Source organism: Micromesistius poutassou, assembly GCF_964030765.1.
Source record: "Micromesistius poutassou genome assembly, chromosome: 3".
Classification (NCBI taxonomy): Eukaryota; Metazoa; Chordata; class Actinopteri; order Gadiformes; family Gadidae; genus Micromesistius; species Micromesistius poutassou.
This window is the reverse complement of record NC_140273.1, coordinates 635908-649916: the sequence shown is the minus strand read 5'-3', so window position 1 is coordinate 649916 and position 14009 is coordinate 635908. Positions and strand designations below refer to the sequence as shown.

Here is a 14009-nt window from a genome sequence, read left to right as displayed (position 1 = left end):
GAACAGAGAAAAAAAATGTACAGACTGAATGGTTTATAGGCAGGTAAAGCTAATCCACGTGGAAGTAAAGGTTGGAGATGAGGAAAAAAATCCTCCCCTTTAAACCCTGCATACACTTCTTTACTCCAAAATGAAGATGGAAAGCAGAAAACACACAAAGTGTAGCAGTACACAAACTAATAGCCACGATGCAACCCAACAGAGAATAAGGTTTCAGATAACACCTGTCTTTGCCAAAATACCAGCGCTGTTTATTCTTTTTTTTTAAGATCATATCAATATCAGTATAACAGCAAGACAAGTAGTTAGGGTAAACCCCCACAAACAGTCATATTATCCTATTTAGCAAAACATCACAAACAGCCATATACTTAGCAAATATTGCCAAGAGAAATAATTACTTTGTATGTGTGAGGTTGCAATTGGCATTGCACTTGAGATTGAACATTTCAAACAAACTTATACATATATATAAAAGAAAAAGAGAGAAAGAGAGAGAGAGAGAGAGAGAGAGAGAAAAGATAGATTGTTCTCCACATCACACGCTTCTGACAGAGTCCTTCTTATTGACGTCTTCTCACAGGTCTTCACCTAGCACCACTTCACAGATAGCTGCTGCTGCTGTAGCGGCATGTTCAACGCTTTGGATGTTGTTATTCCTGTCTGTATCCCCAACAATAGCCATAAAAAAAGTGAGTCATCTTTGGCAGCGTTGCCAAATAGTTATCGGCGTCTTTTCGTTTTTTTATTTTATTTGAGCCGCTTGGGTAACTTTATTTCCTAACCCTTTTCCTAACCCTTTATTTTATTTTTTAGCGTTTAGACTCGTCTTGCTTCGTCTCTGTTTGTGTACTTAAAAAAAAAAAAGGCAATCGCCTACTCCGCCTTAAGGGTAGGTCTGCCACTGATTGCAAATATAATATATATTTGCATAAACGACATGAATGCAGGGTAAAGGTTGGAAGTAAGTTGGAAGAACAGGTAAATCGACTGATTGAGCATAGATGCTTTTCAGTGGTAGTTGTGTTGACACATAACTGAACCAAAACTTGAACCAGAACTTGAATCGGGAACTAATTGACTAATTTCAATTTAATATAGCGGTAATTACTGTGTAATTATGTGTACTTATGTAGCACTCAAATAAACAATGCAATGGTGTAACTATGCAACATAAAATAAACGGGGAGACTAAATATCCTAACCCTTTCACATCACTCAACACTAGTATTATCTCCATCAGTGTAATTGCAATGTAAAAGTCTTCCCTGAAATTAAGTTGGACACAAACTGGCAATGGATTCATAGGCCAAGCTCAATAAAGGATTGATGAGAGAGCTTGATCATTTATTCATTTATTCAACTCCTTCAGCTTTTAACTTTTAACTTTTAATCAACATGGACTTTAACATGTTTATAATCCTCATGTTTACACCAACTGCCCCAACTATGAACACACAGTAGTTGCACCATCTTCACAATTTTCTCACGTTGCCCCATCTGGATATCGATATGCTATGGTGCTTGTGCAAATCAATCCCCCACTTGGCTGGTGAATCTGTAACCCTCTTTAATTATAGTGGCGTGAATCACAACAACCGCATTCATCATCTCAACAACACCAGTGTTTGCCACAGTTCAAATTGCGATGTTTGAAGCAAACATGTTTTAACAGGCAAGCTGGCATGTTTACTGGTGTGGTCTACACAAGAATTGCACATTGGCGGCATGTGACTCAGGAGGTAGAGCAGGTTGGCTGGAATGTTGCTGAGAGCCGAGGTGTCCCGGAGCGAGACCCCCTTTAACCCTAACTTCTCCAGACGAGCTGTGCTGTCGCCTTGCATTGTTGACACCGCCGTCGGTGTGTGAATGTGTGCGTGAATGTGTGAACGCTGCAGTATTGTAAAGCGCCTCGAGTGGTCACTGAATAGAAATGCGCCATATGAATGCAGTCCGTTTACCGTTTACCATTTACGTGGGGAAAACGGGTGAATCCGCAGAATGCAGCGGTGGTTTGGGTGGAGCAGGACGTGTGCAAGTGGTCTCAACAATGTCTGAGATGACTCATGTTCTCATGAGGAACAAATTGTACCTTATTAATAATGAAGATTTAATAGCTTGCTGTAAACAAGCCTATAAAACAGATCCGAACCTGTGAGGACAGCGTCGAGGTATGAACAAACAACATACTCCATGAACAAAGGATAGTCCTTACACTTAGGATTTGTTTCAATCTTTATTCTTTATTCACCCCATTGGGACTTACATAAAAGATTACAACGTAGGGCCTTGCCGTGTGGCAAGAGAAACAGCCTCTTTTAAAGCTCTGTATATAAACACAAATGAAATTCAACATGCATAATAGTACAAAAACCAAATACACTTCCACACCAAGTATTGAATGTTTTGTGGCTATAGCAAACATTGGCCTGACTTATCTTTTCAACTTCACCCTGATAAACTTGATCTGTTTCTAATAGTACGGTCACAGTAGATTTTCTATAATGTTGCTGCTACAAGTAACAACTTATATTGCTATTGGAGAAATTAGTATGTATTCTTAACATGTAGTAAGTCAAAGTCATTCTAACTTTGCCTCGATTCACCAAAATGGCAAACTTGAAAACAGTAGAAGGCCTACATTTGAGATTTTTCGACATTGAACTATGCATGTTGGTGCCAGTTTTTAACAAGCAAGACTTCTAACCACAATATACATTCAACACGTTTTATCGACCATATAGATAATGACAATGTTTAATAACATTTAAGTAACTTAAAATTCTTTGGCAAAAATGTTATATAATTGTTTGAGCTTTTACAGGACGTACAGTACATCGTATAAATAGAGATACAAATAGGTCACATTATGAAAAGATACACAAACTGAGTTCTGCAGGGGTCGTTCAGCTCAGCAGCCTTTTGCTCTCTGTAGTCTTCGGAAAAGAACCGACAAAATCATACAAGCCGACTGACACCAATGACCACACCATACCACCTGGGAAGAGACACGCTCGCGCCCTGAGGTATTAAACTAGCTTTTGCATCACTCGACTCGCGCTGCCACGGTCCAACGCCCCGCTGTGGGACGTCAGTCCCGGCAAAGTTGAAAAGATAGCCTCTCAAACATTCATAGTGAGAAAATCTTTTATGTACATATAACTACTATAGGCTCAGGAAAAACTTAAATAACCTCAGACCGTAAGGTTCAATCAAGCCCCTTGTAAACTAAAGTTTTGCATATATATATATATATATCATCAACCATAGAAAATATCCTTACTGTACAAAGTCATATACAAACCGAGGGAGGCGCTGTGTCTCCCTAAAGGCCTCTTTGGACTGGCGAGGGAATAGGACATGGGGCGGGGCAGCTGGCCTCTCTTTCTCTGCTGTGCACTGCTTGCTAATTGGTGGATGCATTTATCAATAAATCACATGGGAGCCTTCAGCGCTGGAACTCGTCCCGCCGCGAGGAGCGGGCTGAAACGGGCCCCTGTGCTCGCCTGTGGTTAAGGCCAGGGGCCCGAGGTTCCTGACAGCTTTTGGCTGCCGATGCTGTTGGCAATAAAAAAAAAATGGGGCAACGTTTAAAACCTTACAAAAATTCTCCTGACAGCCTAAACGGAGTCTGCCTTCGTTCAGTGGGTAGTTGGGTCGTCGTTGTGATATTCGGGCTCGGTTATTGCTTAAAATCTTTTTTTTTTTTTTGGGGGGTGGCTCTGGTTCTTGTTTTTTGAAAAAAATATTTTAAAAAAGCAGTTGAAAGAAAATACAGATGCAGTCGACGCCGCGTGTGCACACTGACTCTCTCTAATCATTTACAGATTCACATTAAGGTGGATTCACCTTTACAAGAATAGTAGCTATTGTGTTCTCACAGTAAAATCAGTATTACCAGGCCACTGTTCTCCTGAGCTATACACAAGATCCAGGATTGCTTATTATATACAATATGAGGAGGATAGCTAGCCGTACATTACAGATGCTACGTCTGAGCAAACACTATTGCTTGAACCGCCGGAAAAACGGTAATGAAAACACAGTAAACGCTTTGGGGTTCTGTCTTTACAGCCTGAACATGATGGCGTAAATGCCGTGGTGTCATTGTGTATGGATGTGAGTATGGTGGTGGGGGTGGTGGTGGTGGTGGTGGTGGTGGTGGTGGTGGTGGTGGTGGTGGTGGTGTTGGTGGTGAAGAGCGCTTTCAACTCTTTGAACTGCAAACGCTCTTTATTCGCAACGTGTTGGATCATCTTCCCCACCAGGCGGACCAGCCCTCCATGGAGGGGGGGGGGGGGGGGGGGGGGGAGCCTCCCGCACCTTGTGTCGCCCCTGTCTCTGCCCCCCCCCCACCCCCACCCCCCCCCCCCCCCCTCTCTCTCTCTCCCTCTCCCTCCTTAGCAGCTGGTGGTGGTGCTGCTGTCCAGCAGCTGCTTGACCACCGACGGGTCCTTCTGGTCCTGCGGTGGGGCCCGGCTGCCCGCCGCCTTGGCCAGCCTGCGGTTGATCTTGAAGACGTCCCAGCGCTCCGGCAGCAGGCCCTTGTTGATGATGATGGAGGCCAGCCACGACACCAGCACGATGGACACCAGCGACGTCAGCATGATGGTGGTGCGGAAGGGGAAGTACTGCGTCAGCTTGCCCTCGCTGTCCAGGCGGCAGCCGGGGAAGTGGATGAGCGGCGGCAGGCCGATGAGGGGCTCGCCGCTCATGAGACGCAGCATCATGCCCAGGACGTAGCCGGCGGTGGCGCCGTAGCCGTTGGACACCTTGAAGAAGAGCACGCACACCAGCTGGGGGAACATGATGGTGTAGGACATGTCCACGCCCACCAGCCAGAAGACCAGCACGCTGTTGTCCAGGAAGGTGAGGGCGGTGCCCGCCAGGCCCACCACCACCACCGAGATGCGGATCACCCACTGCATCTCCCGGTCGGAGGCCTGGGGGAGGGGGGGAGAGAGAGCGAGAGGCGGGGAGGGGGCGTTAAGAGTCATGGCGGATCATATGGCGGTCACCTGTGTACGTGAGTTCAGAGTCATGGTTGATCATAAGTCATGACTTATGGTTGATCATAAAACCTCTGTATAGATGATTTTAGAGTCCATTTCGGACCATAAGTCATCTGTATAAGTGAGTTTAGACTTAGAGTCACGGTGGATCATAAGAAGGCCAGCTGTGTATAAGTGGTGCCTTTTAGCAACATAATGGAATTGTCAGTTATGCCAAAACAAATGTTTTGAGTGAGTAAATTTAGCTCGTCATTTAGCTGCCGTTAGAATAACTGGTTTAAACTTGTTCGTACAGAAGAATGCAGAAGACAGATTCACTAGGACATTCTTGGACTTTTGCAATAAGCCCCTTGCGTTGCGATACCCTGAAACAGACAAGGATCTGCACCGGACTGGTATGGAAACAATTAAATAAATCAGCAAGGGGCAAGAGGGAGCGGCACGACGTTACGAAACAAGATGCAAAGTAAAAACAGGCCACGCATGAAAAGTGAAAGGCTCCATTGTTCTCCACTGCATCCTGGAGCCAGCCCGCCGCCACTGCTCCATGTGCCATATGCTTGTGATGTGTGTGTGTGTACATGTGTATGTGTGTGTGTGTGTGTGAGTATGTGTATGTGTGTGTTTGTATGTGAATGTGTGTGTGTTTTAACGTGTTTGTGTGTGTGTGTGTGTGTGTGTGTGTGTGTGTGTGTGTGTGTGTGTGTTTATGTGTGTGTTTGTGTTTGTATGTGAATGTGTTTGTACATGTGTGTGTGTGTGTGTGTGTGTGTGTGTGTGTGTTTATGTTTAAGTGTGTGTGTTTGAGTGTATATATGTGTGTTTGTACGTGGCTGTGTGTGTGTGTGCGTGTGTGTGTGTGTGTGTACTGACGTAAAGCACAAGGTTACCAATGTGGTCCAGCAGGAAAATCAAGAAAATAACGTTGTTATCCGTCGCTAAATGGCCTGAAGTGAAATGTATGGTTTCACGGACGGTTCTGAATTACCTGGGGCTTCAAAGGAGAGTAAACTGTAAACAACCCCAGGTGAGGTCCAGGTGAGCTCACGCCCCATAAAGCTCTTCATTTTAATGTGGTGGCGCCATGAACCATCCCAGCCTCACCACACACAATCATGTCCCCAAAGCCAGTTCCGTGTTTCAAACAAAGACACCACTCATTCAACAGTGGGACTGTTTTGTGGTTCCCCTACTGTGTGTGTGTGTGTGTGTGTGTGTGTGTGTGTGTGTGTGTGTGTGTGTGTGTGTGTGCGTGCGTGTGCGTGTGTTGCTCCTCACCTGCTTCCTGAAGATGTTCTTGTAGATGTTGGAGGAGAACATGGAGGCGGAGGAGAGCAGGGCCGAGTCCATGGAGGACATGACGGCAGCCGCCACCGCCCCGATGCCGATGATGGAGATGTAGGGGGGGGTGAGGTACTGCAGGGCGATGGGCAGGATGGAGCCGGCCTGGCCGCGCTCGTAGGGGGTGGGGCTGCCGTAGCTGGTGGTGTTCCAGTCTGCAGGGGGGAAAAGGCGTGTGTTTCGCAATTGAGTCAAATGAGTCATGTTGATATGCGGCATGCGGCTCCGCAGGTAGAGCGGGCCGGGTTGACTTGTAACCGGAAAGGTTGCAAGTTTGATCCCCGGCTCCTCTTAGCTGTGAGTGTCGAGGTGTCCCCTGAGCGAGACGCCCTCACCCCTGACTGGTCCTGACCAGCTGCGCTGTCGCCTTGCATGGTTGACACCGCCGTCGGTGTGTGTGAATGTGTGCATGAGTGGGTGATTGATAAGTAATACTGTTAAACGCTTTGAGTGGCCACTGTTTAGAAAAGCTCTGTATAAATGCAGTCCATTTACCGTTTACCATGTTGGTGTCAGCGGTGATAAGGCTTTTCTTTCTTCTGCTGATATATATTTAAAGGCGGCTGGACAGGTTGATCAGGTTCCCCGTCCCCATCAGTCAAACCTTTCTTTAGAGGGGGTAGCGCTGGGGCTCAAAGATGTAATTTCATGACATATCAGTTCCTTTCATGAATGACATTCATGAATGACATTTCCTGTCATGTCATGTCATTAAAATGTCAAAATTGAGTTACAATAATTGTAACCTAATGTAATGTAACCTGATGTAATATAACCTAATGGAATGTAACCCAAAGAAACATAACCTAATTTAATGTAACCTAAAGTAATGTAACTTAATGTAATATAACCGAATGTAACGTAAATTAATGTGATGTAACCTCATCTAATGTAACCTAATGTAATGTAACCTAATGCAATGTAACTTAATGTAATGTTACATAATGTTATGTAACCTAATGTAATCTAACCTGATGTAATCTAACCTAATGTAATTTAACTTAATGGAATCTAACCTAATGTAATCTAACTTAATGTAATGTTACATAATATAATGTAACCTGATGTAGTCTAACCTAATGTAATGTAACCTGATGTAATATAACCTAATGTAATCTAACTTAATGTAATGTTACATAATATAATGTAACCTGATGTAGTCTAACCTAATGTAATCTAACTTAATGTAATGTTACATAATATAATGTAACCTGATGTAGTCTAACCTAATGTAATGTAACCTAATGTAGTCTAACCTAATATAATGTAACCTGATGTAGTCTAACCTAATGTAATGTAACCTGATGTAATATAACCTAATGTAATGTAACCTGATGTAGTCTAACCTAATGTAATCTAACTTAATGTAATGTTACATAATGTAATGTAACCTAATGTAATCTAACTTAATGTAATGTTACATAATGTAATGTAACCTAATGTAATCTAACTTAATGTAATGTTACATTATGTAATGTAACCTAATGTAACCTGATGTAGTCTAACCTAATGTAGTATAACCTAATGTAATGTAACCTGATGTAGTCTAACCTAATGTAATGTAACCTGATGTAATATAACCTAATGTAATGTAACCTGATGTAGTCTAACCTAATGTAGTATAACCTAATGTAATGTAACCTGATGTAGTCTAACCTAATGTAATGTAACCTGATGTAGTCTAACCTAATGTAGTCTAACCTAATGTAATGTAACCTGATGTAGTCTAACCTAATGTAGTCTAACCTAATGTAATGTAACCTGATGTAGTCTAACCTAATGTAATGTAACCTGATGTAGTCTAACCTAATGTAATGTAACCTGATGTAGTCTAACCTAATGTAGTCTAACCTAATGTAATGTAACCTGATGTAGTCTAACCTAATGTAATGTAACCTGATGTAGTCTAACCTAATGTAGTCTAACCTAATGTAATGTAACCTGATGTGATGTAACCTGATGTGGTCTAACCTAATGTAATGTAACCTGATGTAGTCTAACCTAATGTAGTCTAACCTAATGTAATGTAACCTGATGTGATGTAACCTGATGTAACCTGATGTAGTCTAACCTAATGTAATGTAACCTGATGTAGTCTAACCTAATGTAATGTAACCTGATGTAGTCTAACCTAATGTAGTCTAACCTAATGTAATGTAACCTGATGTGATGTAACCTGATGTAACCTGATGTAGTCTAACCTAATGTAGTCTAACCTAATGTAATGTAACCTGATGTGATGTAACCTGATGTGACCTGGTGTGACCTGGTGCGGCGGTCAGTCATACCTGTGGAGGCTGCCACCGCTCCGATCAGGATGGAGGGGATGCCGAGCACCAGGCAGAAGGCCGAGGAGGCGAAGCAGGTGACCTGGGCCTGGGTGTAGGAGGAGGCGGACAGGATCCTCTGGTAGAAGGCCTGGTAGGCCAGCCCGCCCAGCGCCTGAAGAACACACACACACACACACACACACACACACACACACACACACACAGTCAGACAACAGGAACCCAAACACAACGATGCTGAATGACGTGTGTCAGTGTCTGTCTGATCATGTGAAGGTCTCTGTTTCTGATTGTATCGATGTGTGTGTGTGTGTGTGTGTGTGTGCTCATAGGCACAAACACTTGTTTGGTGAGCCGCCACGGGCGACTGCCCCACTTACCAGCACCATGAAGTCATCGATCCACTTGCCAGCGTCCTGGGTCTCCAGCTTGCCGACCCAGGGGGCCTGGAAGGTTCCGTTGAAGGCGGTCGCCGAGATGTCCAGTGAGTGTTCGTTGGTCATCATGAAGGGGACACACACATACTATACAGAACCACAGAAAGGGTTTTTTCACGATTAGCGCAAAGTATGAATACACAAAAATAAGACAAAAATATAGTCGTAAGCAAACATGACGGGTACGGTGGTGGCCTAATGAATACATGATGGTAAACATAATTTGATGTCATGCTATTTCTCACTACTACTGCAATACCACTACACAACATGGTCATATAGATTGTATAGGGCAGATTAGACTATATTTTGAGAAATAGTACTCAAGTATGGTGAGCTTGGTCAGTGTGGTAATAATAATATGGCATTGGTATGCCTTAAAAACTGGTTTACCGGATGTTAACATATCAAAACAACCACCAAACATGTTTCTAAAGCATTCTTTGTCAAAACCCATCGTCAAAACGGACGTTTGCGAAATGACGTGTGTATCGCTTTAAGGCCCAGCCTGCGTTGGAGAGAGGCCGCAGTCCAGAAAGGCAACTTCAAACAATTGCATACAATTTAAATTTTCAGATCTAGACTTGAAATTTGGCATGGGTATATTATGGAATCTCCTCTTAGTAATAATTGAAGCAATGTTAGAGCTGTTTAAATGAGAATTTCACCGGTGGAGACACGAATCTGTATTGAAAGTCGGTCATATATTTAGTAGAATAGAAACATAAATGTCTAATTTGGTGCCTTCTTGACCGAGAAAAGGCAGACAGTGACTTTTTGGTGCTTGTGGATTCAATCCACAAGCGTTCACTCCCTGAGGGACGTAACAAAACAGCCAATCAGCGTTCACTACCTGAGGGGTGTAACATAACAGTCAATCAGCGTTCACTCACTGACCTGCAGATTGTTGTGATTGAGTGATTGTTGCCGTTTGCGGACTCACGGAGCTCTATATCTAAATAATATATAATATTATATATGTATATATATTTATAAAACGGGTGGCTTAAATCAAGCGATCTGATTGGTTCCCAACTGTTGTATATTGAGCGTATACACACAGCTATGACGCCCGTTCAGTTTACAGAGTTCAGTATCACTCCGCGCCTAACTTGAACTGTTGTTTATTTATATATAAAAGCAATAGCATAGTTCACTGAAGCCTAAAAAACATGTTGATTGCTGGAGAGGGTGGAAATGTTATAAAGCAATAGGCACACGGTCGGCAATTTAGCCTACTATCGAGTTCGAGTGAACTCGATAGAAGGCTAAATTGCCGGCGAACCAAGCTACCATCTCTAGCCTTCTCTCTGAAGGACGGAGGGACTACTTTTTTGTATTCGTTAAAAAAAATGCTTTTCCGACTTTTTAGCTTTTTCAAAATTGAGGGTGTCTATGACTTTCATTTCGCCATACTTACGTAACCGTTTTATAAAAGCAATAGATCACTTCAGTCAGTGGTATACGGTCATTATACCACAGTGAAGGGGGTCGCCGTCCCCCCGCTGCGTCGGGACGGACAACGCCCCTTAACTGTGGTATAATGATCGTATACCACAGCCTGTCGTGATCTATTGCTTAAATATATATTAAAAAGCTGTGTTCGCCTTCAGATGATATTATGAATTCAAGACTAGGACGTCTCTGATATTTCCACAAGTAAAGACTCGTAGTGGAGGTTATCTCGGGTCAGAGTCATCTTGGGTCAGAGTCCTGCTGTGACCGGCGCAATTTGGATGTGCGGGTCGGGTCGGACGCCTGAACAGCGCGGGTCGGTCGCGGGTTTTGCGATTGCGAGCGAGACTTCTCCGGTGCTGGATATGTTTTTCAGGAGCGGATTCAACTAAAACCGTCCACAGTGGATGATGTGCTTTTCTTGCACAGCAATCTAAAGCACCACGCCAACACCAGGTAGTGTAATTCCCCGGCGTTCCATCTAATGTGTCTAATTTTCCTTCGGTTGCAGGTCGGGCGTCGATATCAATTTATAGCGGGTCTGGTCGGGTGCGGAATGTAATTCGCGGGTACAGGCGGCTGCGGGTTTGCAAAATAAGACCAGTGTATTGATTCTTGGCCATGGTGGAGAAGGAATTGGGGAAAGAAACTTTGGCTTTGACTCTCTGAAGTCCAGATTGAACCACGACTTCAGATTGATGTGGAAGGAACCCGACGCAGTCGTTTATTCATAATATCATCCAGGCTCATCCAGGTGATATTATATATTATATTATAGATGGTTTTATATTATATTATTTAGATATAGAGCTATAGATATAGAACTTATATATATACTTCCTGCTTTAAATGATGCAAAAATCGTCATTTTGCGTAATTTAAATCAGGACGTGTTAGAGGTAGATACAGGGCTGTCCCGTCTCAGGGGAAAATTAGGGAATGGTGCGGGACCATTCAGAAATATGACTGGGTTACTAATGATACAAAGCTTAATGCAAATGGATGAAGTGTCCCTTTAAACATTGGAGATATTCATATATTTCACTTTAAAATGTATATCTCTGCTGTCTTTTGCCTTATTGCTATGAATCACCATATAATCCTACAGTCACCTGGTACATGTGTGCCGGGTTGGCAGCTTTTATCAGCTCCGGCACCAAATCTGTTGGAGTGCGGGTGTTTGGTCAAGTAGTAGCCATTTCATTAAGTCTTAATGATCTGACCATATGGGTTGCACCTTGAAAGTTGTTCATCATGGCAAATGGTGAATGCATAACACGTTTCATGCATATCCTTCCTGGTGGAAATGGCAGCCAGTTGAGTATTTTGCACTAAAGTGCATATTATAGCGCCACCTATATTTAATTCTGGCCCATCATTTTCATCCCTAACTCATTTTATGAGTTCTACAAGCCTGCCAATTTATACATATTTTGACCATGTAGATTTTGATATATGGCCGAATTTGTACGGAAAAAAATAATACTACTACTAACGAATACAAAAGGGTTCATAAGTTTTTCTTAGAACCCCTAATAAGAATGAATGAATGTAATCATTTATAAAATGTATTTTATAAATACGTACAAAATACGTAAAGGTACGATTTTGTCTATTAATTTTAACAATTAAAAAAAAATATATAAGAATGTAGAGAGAGAGAGAGAGAGTCATGAGCAGAATCGGGGGGGGGGGGAGTTTCTCCATACCAGACTGACGAAGATGAGGATGAGCTGGATGACGTCGGTGTAGGCCACGGAGTAGAGCCCCCCCATCAGGGTGTAGACGATGGCCACCACTGAGGAAATGATGATGGAGTACACATAGGAGAGGTCCAAGATCACACTCATAGTGCCGCCTGGAACGAAAGCGAAAGTACGTCAGGGCCTGCGTACGGTGCTGTGAAGCATCTCTTGTCTTTCTTTGATTGATCTATTCTTAATGTTTCTCACGTACAGCGAGGGAGGGGGGAGGGGGGGGGGGGGGAGATGGGGAGGAGGGGGGGATGGTGGTTGTCTAGCGGGGCATGCAGCTACCATTTCAAAATGTGTTCGTTTTCAAGGAAAGAAAAAAAAAAAACGTTTCATTCGTTTCCTCTTCCTCAAACACAACACATGTAACATGCGTTACACTCTTTTTTCTTCAGGGCGCTTCATCAAATGCGTCCTAAAATGTTTTTTTTTTTTGCGTTTACTGTGACACTCGGCAATAACTTTCCCTTTGTTATTGCGCCGTTGTCCATATGCTGTACTGTGAGGTCTAACAAAATACAAAGAACAAGAGACACGTACAGTACACATCTTGGACCACAACACATTGACCATCCTCACTATTTGGCAGTTAAGATGTAAGAATGTGGTCTACAGCTAAGCATACGTCGCCTTTAGTTCAAAGTTTTGTGGGTAAGGCAAATGTGAGCTCGGCTACGCAAGACGGCCGATTCACGGGACAGAGAAACAATAAAAAAAAGTCACATGACAGAAGCAGCCTATTGATTGTGAGACACCAGACGTTTCTTCTCCCTCTCAGGAGGGGGGCGGGGGGGTGGTAAAGAGGCGGCGATCGCCATTTCTCTGTCATTACTTCATACTTTAACTGTACGACGACAACATCAATGATCATTGAATAAATTGAGTAAAAAAAAGTGTATATATATATATATATATATATATATAAATTCAAGCAGTGTGCAAAAAAAAAAAAAAAAACTGACGAAAAAAAATATTTCTGGAGTAAAAAAACAAAAACAAAAACCTAAAGTAAGATAAGTAGATAATAGAGACATCTGGTTACTCAAACAAGGCAAGCAAAGCGTCACTACCTTCACCGCTCTTCTCCCATATTGCCAGGGTCCCCCCAGCCGCAGCCTGCAGCCGCAGCACAACAACGCCCTTAAACAGAAAAGTATCAGATCGGCACCATCGATCGCTACCAGTGTCGCAACCCCTGCTGACCTCTGACCTCTGCCCCGCCCCCCCCTTTACCCCTTTACCCCTAACCCCATACCCCTGCCCCGCCCGCCCGCCCCCGCCCGACCCCCCCCCCCCCCACCTCCCCTCTGCTCCTCCTCTCGGGCCAACCTGCAATAGGATTGGATTAATCTGTGGTCGTGTGGCCTTTCGACTCTCTGAGTGGCTGAGCGACCCGCCCGTCGTCGTGGTGGTTTTGGGGGTGGGTGGGGGGGAATGATACATGTTAATGATCCAGATTTACGCTTTCAGTTGCAATGTGTATCACCAAGTTTAATATGACCTGGATGTTCCTTAGTCAACGCTGTTCAATAATGATTTAAATAACGTTATCAATAAAATGGCATCCTATATTCTTCAGATATGAAATGCTGGCTGGCCCGTTCCTCTCTCTTTGTTTAACAGAAGCTTACTATGGACGGTCCTAAACCCCCCCCCCCCCCCTTCCCACCCCACCCAGCCAGCCGAGCTACGAGCTACGCTAGTTCACGTCCCACAGTGGCACAG

General features: G+C 43.6%; 1 protein-coding gene across 3 annotated transcripts in view; it reads right to left on the bottom strand.

Annotated features, from left to right (window-relative positions):
• Positions 1-4350: 4350 nt before the first annotated feature.
• LOC311340601 (high affinity choline transporter 1-like) overlaps positions 4351-14009 on the bottom strand; it is a 33684-nt gene continuing 24025 nt past the window's right edge. For all 3 annotated transcript variants that reach the window (XM_084465461.1, XM_084465459.1, XM_084465460.1), the window contains exons 5-9: positions 12243-12391; positions 9022-9165; positions 8642-8795; positions 6291-6508; positions 4351-4943 (exon numbers count right to left, since the gene is read on the bottom strand). In XM_084465461.1, coding sequence (XP_084321587.1) covers positions 4401-4943; positions 6291-6508; positions 8642-8795; positions 9022-9165; positions 12243-12391 — 1208 coding nt within the window. In that variant the 3' untranslated portion in view covers positions 4351-4400. The remainder of the gene's footprint in view (positions 4944-6290; positions 6509-8641; positions 8796-9021; positions 9166-12242; positions 12392-14009) is intronic.